At 40.3% G+C, this 25343-nt stretch overlaps 1 protein-coding gene across 1 annotated transcript in view; it reads left to right on the top strand.

Moving 5' to 3' along the window:
• The window catches only part of PIEZO2 (piezo type mechanosensitive ion channel component 2), a 311773-nt gene that overhangs the window by 209965 nt on the left and 76465 nt on the right, over positions 1 to 25343 (top strand). The window contains exons 9-18 of the mRNA XM_049830271.1: positions 3260 to 3388; positions 4378 to 4416; positions 6223 to 6361; positions 6765 to 6901; positions 9006 to 9242; positions 14135 to 14258; positions 15871 to 16121; positions 16807 to 16955; positions 17701 to 17874; positions 21227 to 21268. Of these exons, the coding sequence (XP_049686228.1) occupies positions 3260 to 3388; positions 4378 to 4416; positions 6223 to 6361; positions 6765 to 6901; positions 9006 to 9242; positions 14135 to 14258; positions 15871 to 16121; positions 16807 to 16955; positions 17701 to 17874; positions 21227 to 21268 (1421 nt within the window). The remainder of the gene's footprint in view (positions 1 to 3259; positions 3389 to 4377; positions 4417 to 6222; positions 6362 to 6764; positions 6902 to 9005; positions 9243 to 14134; positions 14259 to 15870; positions 16122 to 16806; positions 16956 to 17700; positions 17875 to 21226; positions 21269 to 25343) is intronic.

Genomic DNA, 25343 nt, shown 5'->3' with positions numbered 1-25343 from the left:
GGAAGTTTTGCTTTTTTTATCCCCACTACTTTGGATCCTGCTTTGTTCTAACATTAAGTCTTGTGAAATTCTACCTCTGCAAATAAGAAGAGGCAATCTGCCTCTGGAGATTTCAGCTCATAGTTGTAACTGCTAGTACTGAATACATGAATAGGGCCCATTCATTCCATCCAGTGAGTGGTAAGGAATAGTACAGAAGTCAACAGAGTTACAGCAATTTAATGTAGAGTCCTCTTCAAGAATTTTTAGAATTGTTTGAGTTAAGATGCATTTGAGAGTTGCTCGGGTAGTGGAAGAACTGGAAGAATTAGACAACTTGAAGGACTCTCACAAGTTGTAACCATATGACTAGTACTTTGTTTTCTAACTTTTCTTCCTGTTCTGAGAAAGAGAAGACAAGATTTCCTACCCTTCCCTATAGTCTCTTAGGCTAAAAATATGTTGCTAAAATAATTATCTACATCTTAGGTCTTTGGGTATTGTTTTGGTCACCCTGGTGCCAAACTAAATGCTGTTGATAAACAGTTCTTTATGGTCCACGTTTATATTAACGTTTCACGTGGCAGTGACAAGTATTTTAAGCACAGGATCAGTTTATTTCATCTTGCAATTTGGCTAGGAATGCCGTTTTACAATCAAATATAAATACACAATCATATGTGAAATGTGCTACCATTGCCTCTGAGAAGTAAAACTAAATTAATAACCACTGTTTATCTAAGTCAAGATTTAAAAAATAGGGCCTTACTGTTAGGATTGGAATGGAGAGAGTTTCAAAACCAGCTAGGATGTTTGGATGTCCTGTTCCCATGCTTTGCAGACCTCTGCCCAGCATCCTGATTTATTCTTATTCTATTGCATCAGCTGATTTTGCATAAGCAATGAGATCACTTACCCCCAGCTAGTTCCCATTAAAAGCCCAGTTCAAGACCCTGCCTTTGAAACACCTCAAGGTTAGACAAAAACTAGCTTTTACACCATGAGGTATGTCTTTGTTTGCAGTAGATAGTTTAAGTAAACCAGCAAGTACAAGGGCAGATGGATATTTCTGTTGCAAACCGAAAGTCAGCTTAGTAAGACTTCATTTGAAGCAGAAATACAAGTATCTGTGAAGTAAGGAGGACAAAATAGGTAAGAGAAAAATTTCAAGTCCTTACAAACAGACCATTCAGGCTGAAATAAAATACGACAATTAGTTGACTTGACCAGTTGTTTTATAGTTAATAGCAGGGTAAGTTCAGAATAATGCTAGTAAAGCAGGTGTGTAATCTATATTTTGGCTGCAGCTCAGCAAAGTTCCTGAAACTCAACATAAGTCCTACTGAAGTCAGTAAGACCTTGCTCCAGGTTCCACAAGCACTTAGGTACTTTGCTGAATAGGGGTGGTTTTATGAAACAAGACCTTACAGCTGTACGAATGAGGATTTGGCTGCACACAGCTGATACCAGCTGAGATTGTGATGAGAGGAAGTAGTTTTGGTAATTCTTTGAATTTGGTACTTCAAAGTTTGTTGAGCTTTGGTAAGTTCAATGGCAATGTAGAACCTGACTCAAGCATTTTTCATTTCTTACTAGAATCACGTGTATGTATGTTTAGTACTACAGCACTTTTTCACATAGGAAAACAGTTTTTTTAAAGCAGTACTTTGAAGCAAAGGTAAGTCTACCTTTCAATCCTCACCATTCCTACTAGTTTTGAGATATATTTATTATTATTTTTTATCCAGAAGTCATTTCCCTGAAGCAAATTATGCTCTTAGCCTCTTGGCCTGTAACCATGCCTCCCTGTGAGAAGAGTAGCTCTGTCTTCTCTGAAACTACAATTTAGGTATTGGAAGGCTGAAAAAAACCCTAATTCCTGCATCCTTTGGCTTCTTCAACCCTCTAATCATCTTGGCAACTTTCTGCTGGGCCGTCTCCAGATTTTCTATGTCTCTCTTGAACTGGGGGCTGCCAGAACTGAATTACAGGTACAGCCTGACATTTGCCAGGTACAGCAGGATAATCACATCCCTTGATCTGCTGGCAGTACTCTTGCTGATGCAGTCCAGGACTTGTTTGCCTTCATTGCTGCTGGAGTTCACTGCTGGCTCATGTTAGCTTGCTGTGCACCAGGACACCCTGAGCCTATTCCACAGAGCTGCTTCCCACACAGTCTGTCCACAGCCTTTACTGTTATATGGGTTTATAGCAGATGCAGAACTTTATCTTTGTTAAACCTTGTGCATTTTTTGTTGGCCCATCTCTAGCCTATCTCTGTATGGTGGCTCTTCATTCTGGCCCATCTACCTCACCTCCCAGTTCAGTGTCACTCACAAACTTCGTGTGGGTGCAATACCATCCCGACAGTTTTGAAGATACTGAATAGTACAAGACGTAGTGCCAGTCCCTGAGGAACTCCACTCATGACTGGCTACCATTTTGCCTTTGAGCCATTACACTGCTTTGAGCAAGACAGTTTAGCTAGTTCTCCACTCATCTTGTGGTCCGTCTGCCAAGTCCGTATCTTACCAGCTTGTCAGCAAAGACGTGGGACAGTGGGTCAAAGATGCTAAAATCAAGGTAGCTGACATCCACAGCTCTCCCTTCATCCACTCAGCCAGTTGTTTCAGCATAAAAAGCAATCAGGTTACCCTTGGTAAATCCGTATTGGCTTTTTCCCATCATCTCGTCTGACATGTGAGCATGAGCACACACAGGTATTTTTATGGCTTGACTCAGAAGCAAAGCTAGATGAGCCTAGATGGATGGCCAGCACTGACTACTGTGTTACATATTGAGGCATGGATTGGTGAGGTAGGTTAGCCTTTAATGGTAGATATATATGCTCAAAAGGTTTTGATCTTTTCAGTTCTTCAGTTGTTCAGTGAAGCAGAATTGGCTTTTCACATATGTAGGCAGATGAGAAGAGTGAATTTTCTTTCAATACACCGCCTTGAAAATTAAACTGTATACTAGCTTATGGTATGACTACATAGTAAGGTAAGGCAGTATGTGGAGATCTGTGTAATTCTAGGATCTTGTAACTATCAGGGAACATCTTGGCATTGATAGACCAGCACTTATAGAAAAGCTCTGTCATCATTTCTGAAAATGTCATCTCAGTCATTTATCGTAGACCAAGTGCATTAGACACTAAAAGATTTTTCAAAGCCATGCTTTGGAGAGGAAGTGTCAATTAGGGGAAAATTTAAATTCCTCTGGTAAGATAGTTATTTAGAGAGCTATAACTAGTCTTGTCATTTGTATTGTTTAGCAGATGCCTGATGAAGAGAAATCTGTTAGCAGGGAAGATGACAAAGAAATAGCCTGCAGCCCAGTTCCCATGACAGCGGAGAGAAGACGCAGTCTGTGGTATGCAAGCCACTATACAACTGATGAGAGAAAAGTAAGGCTGGAGGGGGAAGGGTCTCTGCATTAACTGTATTTCAGTTGGTCAGTTAATTTTATCACAGTTACTTTGAAATTAAGGGAAGCAGCATTATATAGGTTGCAAGTAAGAAAATCTTCATGTGTGATTATACAAATCAGATCAAGACTGTGTGGAAGAGTAGGAATATATTTTGTAAAAATCAGTAAAACAAAACCAAGAGCCAGTGTAAGGAAATAAAGGAAGAGTGTGCTCTATGTTTTCAGCTTCTGCATTTAAGAAGTTTAGGGCCAGGCTTTTGGTATGAGGCCATTATCTTTGTGAAAAAGAGCTAGAAAGTCTGTCGGGGAGCTAAATCCTGATTTAGAGATCTGGTCTGCGTTGTAACTACTAAATAGCACTGTCACTGGTAAGGGGGCACTGCCATCTGTCCTCACCAGCCACAGTGCAAAATTTCATTTGACAACTTGCAGTCAGATTTGGGATATACAAACACTCTGTTGAGCCACACATACTCAAGCCCCAAGAATTCTGCCATAATAATAGCAATGGTAAATGAACTGGCAAATGAATGAAGTATCACATTTTATATTACTATAAACATTTCATTGGAGGTGTTTTTATAATTACAGTAATTCTAATGATCATTAAAAAACTTAGGGTTGAAGCATTGGATCATTAGAAAGACATTAGAAAGCAGTTAATCAGTATAATGTCATACTGATTAATTCTTTGACCTAGTATCTAAAATTTCAATGCAACATTCTCAGTTTTGGTTTAGAATTCACAGGAACATACAGTAAAGTTATGTCAATGCTATGGCACACTAAGTATCATTTTATGGAGCATAGTATACAATTCTGCTGGCTTTTTAAGAATTCTTTCTGAATTTCTTAGTGCAAATATGCAAAAGTCAGCAAATATGCATGCATGTATTCAAAAAGTTAGACGACTTAATGCTTGAGCCATGCTTCTTTAATAATTTGTCCTTGCATTGCTTTTTGCAGCTTCTGTCAATGACCCAAGATGAATACAAGCCATCGGATGTTAGTATACTACTAGTTTTTGTAATTTTGTAATTCTTCTTAATGTGTGTAAATATGGATTACAGTGACATACACAGATTAAACCTCAGATGACACTTTTAAAACTTGTTTTTGTTAGCCTGGCATTTACTCTTTAACCTTGACTATCGTAAATATAATTGTCTTTTGCTTCCTTAATAATTGCACTGAGAAACCACTGATTAGCCCTAAAATTGATCATTTGAAATGAAACTGCTTGTAGTAGTACCAACTGGCAAACGATCTTTGCTATTTCATTGGGTTTAAATAAGATATCAAAATATGCTTTCTAATGCAAGCCATCTTTAAACTTGATTTAGCTTCTTTGCTGTATTTTTTTCTTTCATTCATGTTGAAATGCTGACACCCTTAAAGCATGACTGACAACACGTATGAGTTCAATTTGCTGATTACAGAAAATCCAAGTCTTTGTTTGAACAGACAGAAATGATCCATTTATCTTGATTGCTATAGACTCTAGCAGACTCTGAAAGCAGAAAGAGTTCAGCATTCACAGAAGAATGGAGGTGCGGATGAACTTTGGGAGCAGCTATAACCAAATCTAAATGCGCTCCACAGCCTGTGCTTAGTATAGCTGCCGAATATAACTGAACATAACCCAGATACTATTCTGAAACCATCCACACATGCCTGTGCATAGCAACAGGCGAAATACACTCCTATCTCACAACCTAAGCAGAAGTCAGTCTTCAGCATGTACTAGCATCAGTAACCCATTGCATGTGAATTTCTGCCAATACCAGAGGTATTTATGATTGTGGTTGCTGGAGCCCTAATTCAAACAAGCACAAGGGCTGAAATATAAGTCACAAGAATAAAACAATGAAAAAGTGTTGTATTAGTACTACCAAGTGGCATAAATGTGGCATCAATAACAATAATTACCACAACTGGTTTTATTAGTGGCGGCAAATGTAGATCTCACCAGCAATAATTTAAATGGGAAAGTAATTTATAACCATTATTTTTGTAACTACTGGAAATAATTAGATGTGATCTGAAGTCTGAAAATTTTGACGTATTGGTTTGCCTAAGGAGGAGGATGAATTTTTGGTTATAGCTTTAAATTAAATGCAGGAGATACAATGTTACTCTCCTAGCTTGGCTGTAAAAAGCCAATTTAACCTGAGAATGGCAGGATGTCTGATGGTGGGCTCACTGAGTTACTGTGTGTGCACTGAGCCATGCCTTCAACCTTAGCCTTCCCCAGCTGTGGATGTGTTAACTTAGTCCACCTTTACACCGATTTTTCTTTACATTTAATTTCATAGGTAGGACAGGCCAAGAGCATGCAAATAGTCATTTACCATGGCTCAGCTGACTGCAGTAACTTAATTGCTTTTGCTTGTGTATCCACACTTCTATTCCTTTTCAGACTGCTTGTGTGTAAATTACAGCGTTACCTAATGCAATGTGGCATTCTGGGAATTTGAAAAAAAAAATCACGAAATCTTTTGAAGGAAATATTTACAGAAGTTCAAAGTTGCAGCAGGATTTTACTGTTTGCTGAAGAACTTCACTGAAACAAATTTGTAATTCTACTGATATTGCATAAAAAGCTAACAACAATTAATTTTGGAAGCTGTTATGCGCTACTTTTGCATGCCACATGACTATTACGTACCAATTTCTTTGGAAGGAAGTAACTGCAGTTACTTTTTAAGCTCCTTTAACACTGGCAATCCAACAGTAGCGAAGCACAGAAGTAGGAGTCACATTCTCCAAAGAGCCACCCTAAATGCAGTGCCTCTCTCCGGTCTCCTGCAGGTGCTGCTGGTCACAGTGAACGGGAACCCTGCTGACTATCACACCATCCACCCTGCGCTGCCATTAGAAAATGGTCCGGCCAAAGCAGACGTGTACTCAACACCACAGTACAAATGGGAGCCTTCGGATGACATGTCAGGTAGCGAATTGCGTGGGAATTGCACTTAGTTCCATTTTTTTTTCTTATTCTGTATCTCCAGTCACTGCCTCTAGCATGTATTTCATTTTGGTAAGCTCTTTGGCCTGCTGAAGATAAGTAATCGCTGTTGCCTTACAATGATGGCTGAAAATATGGCAGTTTTCTAAACTGGGCTCTAGGCATATACTATCCAAAATACTTTGCATACCAACACAATGATTGTGGGGTTTGCATTGCTTGTCTGTGCTCAGATGTAATTTTTCTTTGGCTCCCATCTTGAGCTTGCTGATTGCTGTTGAAGTAGCCATCAGAGTGACTGCAAGTGAAATCATTCCAGGAGAGAGTGCATATACTACTTTTAGACCAGCATGAATTGCAGATAAGAATTTCTTTTTCCACTTAGAAAAGGAAGAGGAGGAGGAAGAGGAGGAAGAGGAAGTTACTCAGGAAGAAAAAGAAAATGTTAAATTACATGCCCTGGTCTCTGTGTTCCAATTTATCATGAAACAAAGTTACATTTGTGCTCTGATAGCTATGATGGTAAGTACTGGCAACAAAACAAAACAAAAATGCTGTTAATTTTACAAATAAATGTGTCTTATCAATGTTTTCCTGAAAGTAATTTCATCGGTTGGTTTTCAGTGTTTGCATCAGGGTTAGAAAATATCAATATGGTGTCTGCATAATTTTGGGTCTATTTTACATTATTAATGCATAATTCTCAGGCCTGTTACAGACCTATAAATAGGGCAACACATGGGGTTCTGGGTAAAGCATCACATTTCCAGGACTGGGAACCCTGGGTTTTGTTGTCTGATGAATGTCAGTAAACCACTGGGGCTCAGTTTTCTATTGATTCCCAAGCTTCTGCATAAGCAGGCTTGTCATGCTTTTGCTCCACTCAGAAATTTGCCTAAAAAATTAAATCATTTCATAGTGCTGTAGTAAATTTTTAAAAAATATAGTTCCTATTTCAGGGTGAAGCACGCATCCAGTTACTCTCTGAGAAGAAAAGATCTGTAAAGCCTGATTTCCTATATTGACACAGAAATGTCTCAAGGAAAATACAGCTTTGTGCCAAGCAAGATTTGGCTATTGTTTTGTTTAGCACCCTTATTTCTCTTTCTCGTGTTGCTTGCTTTTAAGCCTACTTGATGCAAATACCTTGAGCTGCACTGTAGCAAGCTTTCAGCATAATGATTAGATCTCTCTATATATTCCCAATGCAAGCTTTGGTTTTACTGTTTTGGAAATGTTTCAACTGTGATGAAATTAACCATAAACCTTCTTGGCCCAATTTTGCATTAAAAATGGTAAAACAAATTAGCTTGGCTGCTTCTTGTTTGCATAAAGTTTCAAACTTTATTTGCTGTCCTTTAACAGGAAAAGTTTCTCAGCTAAATGAGGCAGACTCCTTGTGCAGAGTCTGGATCAGGCTTGATGAATTCTGAGACATTAGCAAGTAGTTATTTTCATATTGACAGAGTGCCTCTTTTTCCTATTTTTTAAACTCACATGCTTCTTATGATCTGCCCTGCCTTTTTAATTCATTTCTAGGGTCCTATCTCTCAATACGAATGGAGAAGAACTATATGAAGACCTTTCCTGTAGTTTAATAGCGAGACACTGCTAGCTTTTTTCTTAGTGATATATCCCTATTTTATATGACCCAAATTAGTTTATGAATTTATTATGGTGTGATCTGATGGAAGTTCCACTTATACCCTAGCCAAAGACAGCTCAGTGTAAGTTATTTTCTAATATGGGGACAGAGAAGTAGCATATTGGTGTTTTTCACATACCCTTAAAAGACATCATTTCCATGGGGGCTGAGCTAAACTGATTGAAATATTCTTAATGTTTCTTACTTTCCTATTTAAATCGAAAAGGAATCTAAAATGTTTTATTGACAGTTACTGCACAGTTATACCAGCATCTATATACCTGAATTTAGTCCTAAATCAATAACACGGTGTTAATAAAAAAAAACACTTAAAGCACCAACCCTTTTCCCTGAGTGTTTAATAGAGCAGGTTTCAGTAACTGATTTCTGGAAGCTATAGAAAACATTCTGTAGTTGTGAGTATTTCAGGTAATCTGTCATGGTTAGCGTAGACTAAATGTTCTTCAGGTTAGCTGTGTGCAGTGTGTGCATACCATAGCTTTCCATTTTAAATTGATTCCACAAAAGCTAGAACAGTATGGAGATAGCATAGTTTTGTAAGTCTGTCAGAGGCCTTGAAAGTAGTAGCTATTGAATATGTTTTGCTATTCCTACTCTAAATTCTTTGCTGCTAGTTTTGCAAGAAGATCTTGTGTGCCCAAAAGTTAGTCTGTATTTTCCATCTCATTTAGTTTGGTGTAAAGAGAAGCAATGAGTCTGCTTACAAACCTTACCAAGGTGCAGTTACTGCACAAAGCAGGGTTCACCCTCAGCTGTGGGCTTCTTAAGCATCCACTTTCTGTGTGTTCTTCAAGGGGTTTATTGTAGCTGGCCCAGTAGTTGATTAATATGGTTGAGAGTCTCATGACAATTAAAATGTGCGCTAAGTAGAGAAGCATAAGTTATGTGTAACTGGCAATATGCATCAATGTTGTTCCTGAATGTATCTGTGAACATTTTTTCCTTTCTTCCTTCCACAAGGCATGGAGTATCACGTATCACAGCTGGTTGACTTTTGTGTTACTGATCTGGTCTTGCACATTGTGGATGATTCGGGACCGAAGGAAATACGCCATGATCAGTTCACCATTCATGGTTTTCTATGGAAATTTACTGCTAACGTTGCAGTATATATGGAGTATTGAGCTCAAGAATGATGAGCTTCCTCAAGTATCTGGTTTTTTAGAAAGAAAGGAACCTGGGGAGTTGGCGTCAAAGGTAGGTGTTACAAACAGCTGAGATCTATTTATGAAACTGCAAAATACATTGTGATAAAAAACGTGGATCTCTTGGCATTTCTTTAAGAGTGAATCCTCAGTATTCAGTATAACCATGTTCAGTAGCAGTTCTACAGAGAATGGTAAGTCATTAAAAAATAGTGTTCAGAAAATTGCTTCTTGCTTGTTCAGCTAATACCAAAACAAATGTTTCAGACATCTTTGTAGGTTTTCATGATAATTCTGTAGAAAATTCTTAGTGGATGGAAATTGCTCACTTGTTTGGTTTTATAGACTGGATGCAAAACTAGATGTGATTTGATTTGTTAGATTAGTACCCATGGGATGTCAGGTCTGTCTCTGAATATGATGGCAATTAGAACCGTGGTGTCATTGCAATTACCAATACTACTCACTCCCTTATGATTTGGCACAAGCAGCAGTACATAGCTGTCGCCGAGCTTTAATTCTTTTTCCTTACACCTGAAGCAACATGAGTTGGAATCCATTTCAGGTCAGAAACAAGAAAGTTTGTTGACCTCAGTGCATCATAGATTTCTGTCTTTGATGTCTTGAAAGCACTACAAAATGCATTTTGTTTGGCAAGTTTGCTTCTGGGGGAGGGAGTGAGCATAAATAGGAAGTTGTTTCCTAGAGCACCCAAGAGGGGAGTCTCAGAGAGTGCATCTAGTTGGCACTGCTCCCCATGCACTAAGTGAATCACTTCCCTTGTGACTCCTAATTACCATTTAAGGTGATTCTGTAAGTGATTTTCTTTGTTGGCAGTGCCCTTTGGACAACCATTTCTGGGTCTTTAATGCGTTTGAAAATTAGTGAGTGCTGTATTATTTCTCTCATAAAGGTAGGGCTAGTTTAGTAAGAGAGCTAAAGCTCGAGGGGCTCTGCAAGATAAGTTCTACAGTTTCTCTCAATGACTTTGTAAATCTCTAAGGAATTTTAACTGTCTTAATATGTCAGCCCCTCTGACATTGTTTCTTACTAGCTATATCTGAAATATCTTATCTAAAACTGGCTGGTGTCAAGAAAGGAGACTGTTGTGTATATATGATGATTTGGCCACAAGCATAAAACTAATAGAAGATGTCTGGTGGGGTGGTTTAGGCTGAATATAATGCACTGTGTAAATTTCACAGAAATGCAGAATGGTTGAGGCTGAAAGAGACTTCCAGAGGTCATATGGTCCAACTCCCCTACTCAGGCAGGGCCATCTAGAGCTGATTGCACAGGGCCATGCCCAGATGGCTTTTGAATATCCTCAAGAATGGAGACTCCACAACCTCCCTGGGCAACGTGTGCCAGTGTTCGGTCACCCTCACAGGAAGAAAGTGTTTCCTGATACTCAGAGGGAACCTCCTGTGTTTCAGTGTGTGCCCATGGCCTCTTGTCCCATCACTGGGCACCACTGAAAAGAGTCTGGCCTCATCCTCTTTGCACTCTCCCTGCAGGTATTTATAGACACTGGATGAGATTCCCCCTGAGCTTTCTGTTCTCCAGGCTGAACAGTCCCAGCTCTCTCAGCCTTTCCTCATAGGATAGGTGCTCCAGTCCCTTCATCTTAGTGGCCATTCATCTGGACTCTCCACTGCATCCTTGTCTCTTTTGTACAGGGGCACAGCACCCAAATTGTGGCCTCACCAGTGCTGACTAGAGGGGAAGGATCACTTCCTTCAACCTGCTGGCAACACTCCCCCTGATGCAGCCTGGGATATTATAACCTTCTTTGCTGTAAGGGCACATTTGCTGGCTCATGTTCAACTTGGTATCCACCAGGACATGCAGGCCTTTTCTGCCAAACTACTGTCCAGCTGGTCGGCCCCCAACATGTAATGGTGCATCAACTGGTTGTTCCTCCCCAGGTGCAGGACTTTGCACTTCCCTTTGTTGAACTCCATGATGTTCCTGTCAGCCCATTTCTCCAGCCTGACGAGGTCCCTCTGGAGGGCAGCACAACCCTGCAGTGTATCAGCCACTCCTCCCAGTTTTGTGTCATCTGCAAACTTGGTAAGGGTACACTCTGCCCCATCATCCAGATCATAAATGACGATGTTGAACAGAGCTGGATCCAGTGTTGACCCCTGCAATACATTGGCAGTCACTGACCTCCAACTAGACTTTATGCCACTGATCACCACCCTCTGAGCTCAGCTATTCAGCCAGTTTTCACCTCACTGTCTGCTCGCTCATCCAGCCCATGCTTCATCAGCTTGTCTGTGAGGATCTTACAGGAGACAGTGTCAAGAGCCTTCCTGAAGTCTAGGTAGACAACATCCACTGCTCTCCTCTCATCTACCAAGTTAGTTATTTCATAGTAGAAGTTTATCAAGTTGGTCAACCATGACTTCCCCTTGGTGACTCCATGCTGACTATTCTTGATGATTTTCTTGTCCTTCATGTGCCTGGAAATATATCCAGGATTAGCTGCTCCATCACCTTAGAATCATAGAATGGTTTGGGTGAGAAAAGACCTTTAATGTTCATCTAGTCCAACCGCCCCTGCTGTAGACAGGGACATCTTTCACTAGATCAGGTTGCTCAAAGCCCTGTCCAGCCTGACACTGAACACTTCCAATGATGGGACATCCTCAACTTCTCTGGGCAACCTGTCCCAGTGTCCCACCACCCTCACCTTCCCAGGGAGCAAGGTGAGGTTGACCGGCCTGTATCCTCCATCTTGCCCTTCTTGAAGCCAGGAGTGACATTTGCTTTCCTCCAGTCTTCTGGCACTTCTCCCAGTCACCACAACCAAAGATTATTGAGACACCAGGGCCCTTGCCCCACTCAGCAGTGGGCCCACATTTTCCCTAGCTTTCCGTTTTCTGCTTATATACTTACAGAAGCTCTTGTTGCTCTTGACATGCCTCGCCAGACTCAACTTCAGGCCTTAGCTTTTCTAACCGTTTCTCTGCAGGCTCGGCCAGTGTCTCTGTGTTCCTCCCAGGTTACCTGGCTCATCATCCATCCCCAGGCAGAGCCCATGTGTTCCAGCTGTGCTATCATGCAAATTGCAATTCCACCTCCACATCTTCCTGGCCTGTGCTTCCTAAAGAGTCTGTATCTGTATTGCAGCTCTGCAAGCCATCACACCCTGTCTCTGTGATCCCAACAAGATTGTAGCCCTGCACAGAGGTCTCTAATTCCTCTTGTTGATTCCCCATGCTGCATGCATTAGTGTACAGGCACTTCAGAGCGGCACCTGGCATGCTGATTTCCCAGAAAGGATCTGAAGGGTTTCCCTGTAATGGTGCCTTGAAGGCATTTCCCTGCTTACATACAAATGCCTGAGGTCACCCTGCATAAGCCCTGTTTTGTTGATTACGCGTTTCCTTTTCGTTCACATCACTCCAGTTCACATCACTCCAGGCGCCCTTTGCTTGTCACCCCTGTCCATCACTCCCTCTTAAGGCTGCTAGTAACTCTGTCCCTCCCCTTTGTTCCTAGTTTAAAGTCCTTTGAACAACAGTTGAATTTAAATAAAGATTGGATACTGTATTCTTCAAAGAGAGGAAAATAGAAAGAAATGCACTGTAATTCTTTCCGCATAATTTTCTGCATGATATGTGTGTGTTTCCTGATCTGAAAAGGAAATAAAATGGATACTGTAAAAGGTGACTAAAAGCATTTCTTTGATCTGCAACCCTTCAAGACTTTTCTTAGAGCTAGCTCTGGCTCTGGAAATGCTAAAGAGAACAAGGAATAAATGTGGCGGGGAGACAGAGTAATCACTGCAGAACAAATCCGTGGTTTACAATACCAAAAGTTTGTGTTGCAAAAGCCAGAGCTCCAGGAGGTATCTGGTGAAGCTGTGACAATTCACACAGGCTGGCAATCTTCTGCTGCAGCTCAGCGTTAGCCGCAGTGTCAGTGGAAACAGCTGTCACTAGCCTGGGACCTCTCCTTTTCACCGTGACTTGCACATTAGATGAAAAACAGGAGAGTTCTATACATTGTATACTACTGGCCTTGTCATTCTGTTGTGTGCAAAATACTTGGCTCTTAGATGCTTCCTATTGGCGATGTTATTCTTCTAGCTATGTAGTGAAATAAGTCCTGTTCTGCACCACTGAAATCAGTGGAAACTTTGTAGAATGTAAACATAAAATCAAGTGTGTGATGAATAGGCATCATGCTGTTTTCTGAATTTTGGCCGTCTCTCAGTATTGCAAGCTTTTGAATTTAGCTTTTTGAAAGCACAGAAATACACTTTTCATTAAAGAGATTTATTTATTTCTAAGGTATCCTGCTGTTATTGAATTATCATCTCTTAAAGCTCTTCAAAGAATTAAAAGCCATCTTAAATCTTTTAACTACTCCAAATGCAAGGCATATTCAGTTGACTGGGTCTTCTGTAACTTGAAGACGTAAAGAGAAATTTTTGATTTTTAAATTAATTGCGTTTAAGCACCTGAAGTACCAAACCTCCTAAATCAAAAGATTTCGGATATGCCAAACCCTAATAATGACAATACGCTCACCTGCATGTGCTTCTTCCCTGAAAAGGGGGAAAAATGAACAAATGGGAATTATACCAATAAATACATAATGAGAAGATCTTTAAAGTTATAAGACTGTAGTTAAAAACTGAATAGAACGGAGTAGAATAGAACCATATAGGCATATACCTTTAAGAAAAGATGTAGAGTGGTAAGTTATTACTCAAAGAAAAGTGCAAATGAAATAAAGTTTCTTTTAATGCATGATGTTCCCTAAATGACTTAACTTCCACAAAGATGCACTTTGACACTGATGCCATCATTGCCATTTTCTGATGGACAGAGAAAACAAAGGCATGCAAAATTATGAAAACATGTTTGTATTAGTAGGATGTAGGATATACAATTAGTCTGTTGTTTTTGTTTTGATTTTTGTTTGCAGATTCTTTTCACAATTACTTTCTGGCTACTGCTTAGGCAACACCTCACTGAACAGAAAGCACTTCAGCTAAAAGAAGCTACTTTATCTGAAGTCAAAGTTGGAAGTGAAGAAAATGAAGAAAAAGGTAAAGCCAGATCCAGCTTAGTCATGATAGAAATTCCAGTTACTGCATCTCTGTGATGCTGAAAGCAATTAACAAGATACCTGTTATTAGCCAAGAAAGATATTACAATATCTATCTGTGCAACTATCTCTCAGAATATAAAAATAAAATGTCTTTGAACTTTAGAAATTCAAATAAAATGAGAATTCTCTTTACTGGAAGGTAATTAAAATGACTCATTTGAGAAATGTCAGGGAATGTTCAAATAATCAGTTTACTCCTGTGTCCCAAACTCAAACCAGCAGATTAATTACCCTAGGAGTTTAACCACAGAAGAAGAGTTTACATAAGAAAAGTCAGTCACTAAATTCCTTGGAAGTTGTGTTTGTACCTAAACACCTGTACAAAACCAGAAGTTAAACTCCTCATTTCAATGGGAAAATAAGCATGTGTACTTTCAGTGCAGGGGCTCATGCTCTCAGAAGCATACCTGAGAGCAAAGTTTACTGCTGCAGTTTCAGCTCATCGAACAGCTCAGTGACCTGTTCTCTCTTTTGCTACTGGGCATATGTTCCCCCAAACCTTCCTTGCCCTTTTCTGTCTCTCTGGATGCTGATCTGAACAAGTTCAACTCACTGAAATGGTAGAAAGCCAGCCCTGGAAGCAATGATGTAGTTTCCTGTTTGATTAATTACAATATTTGTCTCAGTAAAACATCTGATCAGTGTCAGAGCTGAGCACTGCAATGATTTGCAAGGCAAGAGCAAGGAAAGAGTCTGAGAAGAGGGATGGTGAGTGGGACAAAAGGAGTGGGTAAGCCTTTTGATGTTGAAGTCTCAATCTTGTTCTCAATGGGAAGAAAAGCATTACAGCTACGTGCTATGAGTTTGACAAGCCATGTTAACTAGATACTTGCTCAGGTACTTGCTATTGGACGGACACTTAGCCTGCCCTCCACAGGCCTTGCAAGTTTAATAACTGAGGAATCCTGACTTCTTCATAGGGCAAAAGCAGCTTGTCTTTTCTGCAATGGCTCAGGTACAGCAGAGGAAGCTGGATAAGTGGTAGTTTCTTTGAAAAACAGCAGCGTTAGTGCAACATTTGTATTTTGTAAGCTTGTTTGGTTTTATGTTAATGTTAATGTTTTCTCTTGCTTGTGGTTTTTAGAGGTACCCACAATATTCTCTAAAGGACAAAACTCAAGATGAGAGTTTAAACTTTAAACTCAAGATGAGAGGTTTCTGGTAGTGCTGGTGAATTCTTTGTTTTCCAGTTTAAAATGTTTCTTGCCTGGACGTATAGGGATTGCCATGGAAAGTCTTTGACTAATACCCATTACACAACCCTTAGGCTCTAATTTTCCACTACAGTTGCCTGCATTTCAGACAAAGTGAAGACGGGTGTCTAGTAAGATGTATAGCTATGCACTGTATAGCTCCAGGAGCAGGTTGAAGCTGATATGAAGTTAAAACTCCTTCTCCTGCTCTGGAGGCATGTATGATTCAGAAAGACAGTCTTTTGTGAATATTACAAGTTCCTGTGTTTTGTGCAGAGATTTTGCTTTCCACCCATTTCAATTCTTACTAAAAGTCCCTAGAACAGACAGAGGCCAAATGTGACTCTGTATTTGCAGAAGAGGAGTTGCAAGAGGGAGAAGTGGCAGAAGAACAGGAGGAAGAGAAGGAGGAGGAGGAGGAGGAAGAGGATGATGAGGATGAACAGGATATTATGAAAGTCCTGGGGAAGCTGGTGATGGCTATGTTCATCAAATACTGGATTTACGTCTGTGGGGGCATGTTCTTCTTTGTCAGCTTTGAGGGTAGAATTGTCATGTACAAAATCATCTATATGGTACTGTTCCTCTTCTGTGTGGCCCTCTATCAGGTAAGTGAGAACTGTAGTTAACTAAATTTTGTCCTTGAATGCAACAGTTCATACCTTTAACTTGGTAATAAAGTAGCTCCAAACTGAATTCATAAACAGTGAGTTTGTTCTTTAGTTAGATATGACATAATAAGATCATTTGAAGGGGTTAAGAGTAATTCTCCTTTGGCTTTTGATTATAGTGACAGGCAAAGTGCACATAAATTAGATGCATACAGTACACACCTCTGCTTTGGGACGCCACCCCACATCACCATGAACTTTGGAATCTGGGTGGGAGAATGCTGGGCTTGTGCATGTCCTACATAGCCACCAGTTTTTGTGACAGCTGGTCCACACGGTTTCCACACGCCAGTGAGCATGGAGTCCCGCTCCTCCTGGACTTTCATCACCTAATGGTGATGAAACTGAGTGATTGAAGCTGTCCCTTGGCCTTTACGTCTGTGTGTGGCCATGTCCCAACAGACATTTTTATACAAGAGCCTGTACTTGAGTGCATGTTCATCAGGAGTAAATACTGTATCTCAAAGAACTGTAGCTGCCCTTGGGTAAGCATTGCTTACTTCAGGCCAGCTGGGAAAAATGGTATCCTTCATCTTTATTTGCCAGTACAGTGTTGTCAGTATTTTTGTCAGTGTCTTTGCTTTCAGCTTGTTTCAGCATCTTTAGTGTGTGATTTTTTCAGGTGCACTATGAATGGTGGAGAAGGATTTTAAAGTACTTTTGGATGTCAGTGGTTGTTTACACAATGCTGGTACTTATCTTCATCTATACATACCAGTTTGAGTCATTCCCTGGGTTGTGGAAGAACATGACAGGCCTGGATGAAAACAAGTAAGTGTTTTTGTTTAATTTCATTTTTCTCCTTGGACTTTTGAGTTCAGTGCAGTGGAATGGTCTGAGAGTAGTCTTCCTTCTTACAAGGGAAAACCATCATGAGACCATCCCCAGGCACAGCTGACTTCAAGTGCTCAACTCTGAAGCCATAGGTTTATTGGTGTAACAATGGAGTTGAGCAAGGGCATGACAGGGGCTCAAAGAGTTGTATTTCCTTGCAAGGCCCTGGCATTACTCCTCTTCCCAGTACAGTGCCAATGCTTCTCTCTTCCTCTTTGACAATAGGAACAAGATATGGGGAGAGATAAAGGGTAGATTTGCAGGATGTCTGAAGCTGATGAAGGTGGACCTGCCCTCCTACTAATAAGGAGGGCTGAGTTTCTTCCTCCTCATGATGTGTTGGGCATTTCTCAACAGGAGCTTACATGAGAAATTATATGTAATATAAGTGGATCTCCAGTGCAGGACTTCCAGTCAGAGACAATTCATCTGGTTCAAGAGCTCTATGGCAGGGTTAGCTTATTTGTCTCTGTACATTTACAGTATCTCTCTACATTACTGAGTCCAAATGCAAGATACTTGCATAGTAAAATTTGCTGGTTTAGAAGAATTTTAAAAACCAAAACCACATAACAAGCACCAGCCCCTTATTCCCTATTGCAAATGATTTGTAATAATGTCTTGTGGCAAGAAAATGATTTTGGTGTGAAGAGGTGGCTTAGTGGCTTGCTTTTTTTTCCAGACTAGCAGACCTTGGCTTAAAACAGTTTTCTGTGGCTGAGCTATTCACACGCATCTTTATCCCTACATCCTTCCTACTGGCGTGTATCTTACACCTTCACTATTTCCATGACCGGTTTCTCCAGCTCACTGATTTAAAAGCTGTAACCAGCAAACAGGACAACACTATTTACAGGTAACAAAACAAAGTAAATGGTGCTATTGATTATGTTTATGAAAACGCTGCTTCTGACTGTCTTGTAATGCTCACTTTTCATCAGCTGTTATGTGCCTTTGCTATGACTACCTGGCTTAAAAAGAAGATGCTCAGTATCCAGCACCCCTCTAAACAAAGGACAACCAAAGTATCTGTCTTCCCCTACTTTCCCTTCACACTGAATTTTTTCATTGTGGGGTACATTTTCAAAGGTACTAAAAGTATTTATCTGATTGGCTTTGAGCTTTAATGGGAGTTAGATGCTTAACTGCTATGTGTGCCTTTTTGTAAGTCCTGTCAATAATAGGAAATACAGCTTTTAATTTTAGGTCACTTCTGGTTTTCAATGTCCATTTTGAGGGCCATATGAAGATTTGGAGATCTTTGCCAAATACTTCATTTGCACTGGACAATTAGGCCTTTTTGTAAAGTTGAGCTTCAGAAATGGAAAAATCCCAAACCAGCGGTTAGCCTTTAAAGTACTGACCCTTGGCTATGCTAGCTCTTTGAGACATTCAGCGATTTCATCCAGAAGTTCATTAGCATTTTTTCATGATTCTGGGACCTCACTTTTCCTGTGTTCAACTCTTCTGTATTCTCCTGAATAAAAACATATCTGGCCTAGGATCCTGCTCCAGGAGTGTAAGAGAGAGAAATGGTTTCAGAGTACACAGTGTCACATTATACAATGACATTTACTCTAATTCTTTGAAGAAGCCAATTCATTTAGACACTATTTTTAGAGTGTTTACCTGCCCAATGGTAAGCGTAACGCAGCTGCACTTCTATGAATGGGGACTAGCTGCATAACATCACGTACACCACAGTGTGTTGTGGAATAATGACAGTTTATCTTAACAGAGAATTCTGCTCTAGGACTTGCTAGATTTACAAAAGCTTTTCAGATATTTTTTATGCATTCAATTTAATATAAAGCTACTTTACAGCATACGGTACAAGTATGTTTGTGTTCCCTATCGTCAGTGCATGAGAATAAGCTGTACTTTTATAGAATGCTTCTGGTTTCTGTATTTAAATAATTGCTAAAACCAGAACAAATCAAACTTGACAAAATTTCCTAACAACGTTGTGGGGGTTTTTTGTCCTACCTCTTTAAATGGTTGTTTGCATAATACCCTTCCTTTTTGGTTTTCTTGAACTGCTAAATGTGATGGTAGATTCAAGGGCCCTTTGAAATGGCCTGTAAGCAAACTTTCTTTGGCCGTAGCAGACTTCTGGTGCAGCAGCAGGTGCACATTAACATCTCCAAACTGGACAGCCAAGCTCTGAAACCAGAGACCACGTAGGTGTCTGAGCCGAAATGGAGGTTGTTCTTGGGCTGAGCCATTTGGGGGAATGCATTACAGTCTGCAGTAACTGCCCAAGCTCCTTTGTAGCCCAGACACTTTGCACTTGTGCTGAGTAACATAGAAACAGCTTCCTCCTCTCTCCTAGTGCAATCCAAGAGGCACAAAATGGACACACACACACACACACACACCCCCGAGGCACTCCCAGGATTTAGGTGGGTTCATGGTACAGTACACTCTGCCTGTGAAACCACTACTTGCAAATCTTTCTATTATACATGAAAGATACCAAAATATTATACAGCTCTCCAAGTGTTGGCATGAAGAGAAACACTGTGACTAAAGTCACATCATTCCCAAAGGATGGAACGACTGATACTAAAGACAGAAAGTGTTTTCAGTGTCTTGTCAAGAGTAAAAATTTTTACCAGGAGCATGTAGCCTTGAGATAAAGCGCTGAAAGTAGACATTCATTGTTGCATCAGGCTTTTTACTAAAGTGGCAGGTGAACATGATTGTGTGAGATCATTAGCTTTTTTGTCTTGCTACTATAATGCTATTTTTTCAGTCTAAATGTGTACTAGATTGTATTGAGTTCTCAGATAGGTAGCAAGATATTTTTAAATGTTAAATGTGGCGTATGGGCTATATTTGCCATTTTTCAGTGTTTCAAAATTATAATTATCACAGATATAATTTGTTCCTCCGCAGAAACTTTCATGAGTCTGTTACCCAAATCAGAACACTTTTTCTGGTTTGTACTACCATTAACACTGCCTGATGTATTGAGATCCAGCTGTTTTCTTCCCTCGATGTGATAAATCAGTATAGAGCATCAGCCAACTTTATAGTTCAAAGCTTCAGGATGAGACCTCAGTTGACATTTGTATTGATGATGCATAAAGCTGGATAAGAACTAGCACAACAACCAGCTCCAGCTTAACAGTAATGCTAGCAGTAGAAATAAGTTGCAGGGACAATTAAAACACAGACTAAAGACTCACCTGTATATGTGCAATTTTCTTACAAAGCCACTAAAACTTAATTTTCCCTTTTGTTTTGAAAACACTAGCATTCACTCAACAGCTAGTTTACCTTTCAAAATGCTTTTTTGCTGCTTCTTTTGCAACAAGCAAAAAAGTTTTCAATAAATAAACTGAACCTTAATTTTGAGTAAGGAGACACAACTCAATCCTTTTAATAGCAAACTTGTTAAAACAACCACAGCAGGTGAGAGCTAGTCATGAAAGTAATAGGAAAAGCATCTCCAGTTCCTCCATCTGCCCCTCAGCTGCCATGTATGATTATGGTATTATGTTTGTGTCTAACTGGAGGCTCCTGTTAAAATTGCTGAGAGTGTTCATGTATTAAGATGCTGCTTCACATGAGCAATGTTTGCAGAGCGAGTTCAAGAGCAAGGCTCTGCCAGCTGCAAATAGAGGGGACAGAAAGTGGCATGCTGGAACTGGCAACGTGAGACACTTCTCACTATTTATAAAGGTGGCAGAACTGAGTGTCTCAATTTTACATCTGCAAGAGAAAGAAGAATCCTCTGATTAGGACTTTCCAAGCCCATTTCCTTGCTGTACCATGAATTATGGTATGGCAGAGATAAAGGCTGCGATACAGATAATTAATGCGGTATGATGCTCCATCATAATTACCTTTAAATAAAAAAAGAAGCAAAATAGCTATTTTTAAAAAAATGTGTATTCTAAGGCTTAGTTGAGATAAAGCAGTAGAGGCTGTTCTCACATTTTGGGGACTGTGAAAAGTATCTGTAGTTCTAACTGAAGTTGCATATGGTCTAAATGTCTACGTATTGCATTTATAAGCTTCCTAGACTTTTCACTGCATGGTGTGCGTTAAACTGTCAGATTGTGCTTTGTTATGACAATGTGTCTCTCTTGGTAGACAGGAAGGTGCATTCATTCCTGTTTAATGGTTTCCTTTTCTCTCTCTCTAATTCATTTCCCATTTTCATCTCATGCATTCTTGTGCTTTCATCTCCCACCTCATAGCCATGCCAAAGTCAATGGCCGTGTTTATCTAATAATTAATAGGTGGGTACTTAAATTCTTCCTTTCCTTTAAAACAGATAAACCTTAACTTTTTTGTTACTTCTTAACTGCCTTAAAAGAAAGAATGTTCTTGCTGCACAGTCCTGTGAGGTAAGCAGGGAGATGAAGTTGTTCAGGTATTGTAGTCTCCTAAAGCTGGTGAAGCAGTTAATACATCTCTCTCCTGCATATTTATACCTTGTGAGTTCATCTCCCAGCTGGGAATTCTCTTAAATTTTGCCCATGCCTCAATACAGGAATAATTGGTGCTATTTGTAATTGGCTGCAGACAATAGACTTGGTTGAGGAGGCTCGTTTATCTACCCTTTGTTTGTGCATGGAAAGATGCATGCCTGCATGCACACACGTACACACAGACACACAGATACACACAGAGACATGTCCCTGTCTTCCTCACAAGCACCCAAGAAAGGGAATTTGAGGACCAGGTTAATTAAATGTGCAGTATGTATTACGAGTTTGTACAGACTGAGATTTCCTGATTCAGAGACAGAAAAGGAACAGGTAGTACACTGAAACCACTGCATGCTAAGGCTGTTAATTCATGGGCTGAGCTGGGTGCTACAGGATCCAAATTACAAAAGCTCATATTGCCATCGTCATCATCCCTTTATAAATGGCATCTTGAAAACAGTTCAATAAGGTAGATTTCTTTCAAAATATTTGACTGGACTAAATGTGGGCTTTTGTTTAATCAGCTCCAAGCTTAGAAGGACTTCTGAGTTTGTTGTTGCTTCTGGCTGTAAACTTAAAAGCCAAGAAAATCCCTTGTTTAGATATTCGTGACTACCTGCTCGAACAAGAAGTTAATTTACGTGTCATGTTCACGCTCCTTCTTCAAATGTCATCACATAGTTTAGGCCAGGGTTCTTAGAAGTTCACCCCAGACGGAAACCTAGTCTGTTGGAAGCCTGCATGTCAGGGGGCGGCGAGGGCAGGCAAGCCAGGAGCTGAGGGGCACGGCCAGGAGGCAAGGCTGGGCTCTCACCCGCAGGGGGTCAGCAATGGAACCAGCAACTGAGGGTGCTCAGCTACAGCCTGGTGAGCTCCCAGCAAGTCCACAGAGATGAGCTGGATCGGCGGCGAAGGCAGGGAGTCAGTCTGTGTGTCAGGCTTAGGGTCGGAGGGGCACGGGACCAAGCACAGACAGAGCTGCGATGCAGCTGCAACGTCGGGGTGAGGGCCTCGGTGTGAAAGCAGCTCCCAAAGGAAGGAGAGGGACCCCTGTGCTGAGGCTTCCTGGCCTGTCCACGTACCCCAACACGTATCAGCCAGCTGGCCTTAGGTGCAGACAGCAAACCCCCCTGCAAGGGCAGGGAAAGCGCTCAGCGTCCTGCCAACAGAGGTATAGCACTGTGTGCCAAGTTTGAATCTTGCATACTGAATATTCAGGAGATGGGTCACTAATGTTCGACGGAGCAGAAAGCTTTCTGTTACTAAAGCTGTGCATGACAGATACTTGAGAAATTGTTTTGAGCCAGAAAGTTTCAAGCAATTCATTAACTGATTACAAAACATTATCAAAGGCAAAAGGTGCTTCATAATGTGTCCAGTAAGTTGTTATTATTTAGTCTTCTGCTCTAGCAAATTACAGATAGAATAAAGTACTAGGAGTCCAGCAAGTACCTGGGGCACGTGTGTATCTGCAATTGCTTTGGTGCCTAAAACTAGATCTACTAGTACACTCCTCATTATTGATACTCTATTTAATGAATTTGAGAGTAAGAAATGCTCTCAGTTAAAAGCATTAGTGGCTGTACCTTCAAGGTTTGTTGTCTGCACTATTATTTAGTTATTTCTCTTCCTAAGTATCAGACAGAATACCTGTGTGTTATTTTCAATAATTTCCCACCAGTATGTGGTTTCCAACCTGAAGTTACACCTGACTAGCTATGAAGCCTGTATGGCTAGCTTGTCTTAGGTATTCTAAACCAGTGCAGTTTTTGTATCCTAATATCTCAGTGTTGTCTGTTACATGATAGCATGTGATCTTGTAGTAGAAAAAAATAAATTTAAAAAAAAAAAGAGGAAAAACAACCCAGGCAATAAATGAGGCAGTTTGGGAAGAAAGCTTCCAAGTAGACTAACTTTCTGAATAGCGGGCACGGCTTTTTATCTAGCCTTGGATCTCCTGAGCACAGGGTCCCATGCTCAAGCCTACTGATGTCATTAGAACTAAGCACCAACATACTGAAAACTAAGCTCATACTGAGGCTTTATCAAGTATACATATATTGCATGTACCCATCTTTATAACCCCATCACCTTCTGGATCTCCTGGATATGAACGGGAGTTATATGAATAAGAGAAAGATGAATCCTCTCCTACAAAATCTGTAGGGTTACTGTGTTTCTGTCCAGTTTACACTGAGGTAAGTCATTAAGTCCTTGATTTGCACCAATGTGAATGTAGATTTTTCCATTATAAAAGTCAGGTGGGAAGATACCTCATTAAAATCAATGCAAGTACACATGTGCAAAGTCTGTCTGATTATGTGGATACTTTGATTTCATGGGGCATTGCCTTTTAAATGGCCTCTGATGATTTATAGTAACTGGGGATCTCCATAACATTTGAACTGAACTGAAAATTCATTCTCTCTTCTTTATACATGGCCATCCTGTTGGTATTAGAGTTTTAGGTAGATATGTGAAGTTAGATTATGTCATTTTAGGGGATATTCTTTAGCCATTTTACAGAGATTTGAATATCGTTTTAGTATATATGCTAGCTGAAATATGAAAATAAAGTATATTGAACAAAAAGCCCTATTTTCAGTAGCCAAAGCTACTGAATATATTGTTGTGTATAAGAGATTTTCAGATTATTGGACACAGAGGTTCACTGCCCAATCCATGATGAGGGGTTTGAGTTATCATAGTCAGGAATGTATTTATTCAGTGAGATTTTTTTGGTGCTTGACTGTTGTATTGGGTCTGGCTGAGATGGAGTTAGTTCTCCCCATAGCAGCTATCCTAGTGCTGTGCTCTGCATTGGTAGCTAGAAAGGTGTTGATAACCCACCAGTGTTTTGGCTACTGCTAGGCAGTGCAGGCACAGCATCAAGGCTGTCTCTCCATCATTTTTGCCCCCCTCAATGGCAGGCTGGGGATGGGCAAGATCTTGGGAGGGGACATAACCAGGACAGATGACCTAAACTAACCAAACAGATATTCCATACCATATGACGTCAGCTCAGATATAAAAGCTAAGTGAAGGGAGATGGAACGGGGGCATTTTCATCTTCTGGAGCAACAGCTACGTGTACTTCCCAGGAAGTGGCCAGACGTCACCGGCTGATGGGAAGTAGAGAATAACATCGTTTGTTTTTCTTTGCTTTTGCATGCAACCTTTGCTTTCACTTCATTAAACTGCCCTTATCTTGACCCACGAGCCTTTTGTTATATTTTCTCTCCCCCATCCAGCTGAGGAGGAGGAGTGATAGAGTGGCTTTGGTGGGCACCTGGCACCCAGCCAGGATAAACCTACCACAACTGTCTTGTTAAAATTCTACTTTTAAACCATCTTTCTGCTTTCTGGTAATCAGTATGGTATTTCTACTTACTGTGTAGTCAAATCTCTGTATTTTTTTCCCTCATTCAAACCACCGAAGTGTCCATCTTGAAGAAACTGCAACTACCAAATATTTGAAAAATAATTCTGCTTGTTTGACTTTCTCATTAACTGTTTGGCCTGTGCTCTTATTTTTTAATGGATCAGATGGCTAAATTTAGATTTTTAGTTTCTCAAACTGTAAAAATTCTAGTTAAAATTGGCAGAATTTCCTGTCTAAATGGTAATATGCCAGAATTTCACATCATGAAAAATAAATCCCTAAGGTGGTACTATAGCGTATTAAAGTTACTTGCGTTAGTCCAGAAACAGTCTAACAGGTGCTTGAAAGTATGCTGAGTGTAATAATTTCAATAGCATAACTAAACATTTAGTGACCTGATCATACAGATACACACTTGCCAAAGGGAGACCTTATTGCAAGAAGTCTTATTCAAAGGGGCTATTTATGGTAGTAAGCTCTGTGCTCAGCAAAAGACATAGG

Source organism: Accipiter gentilis, chromosome 27, assembly GCF_929443795.1.
Source record: "Accipiter gentilis chromosome 27, bAccGen1.1, whole genome shotgun sequence".
Classification (NCBI taxonomy): Eukaryota; Metazoa; Chordata; class Aves; order Accipitriformes; family Accipitridae; genus Astur; species Astur gentilis.
Note: the sequence above shows the minus strand (reverse complement) of the source record. Positions and strands in the feature narration are given on the sequence as shown.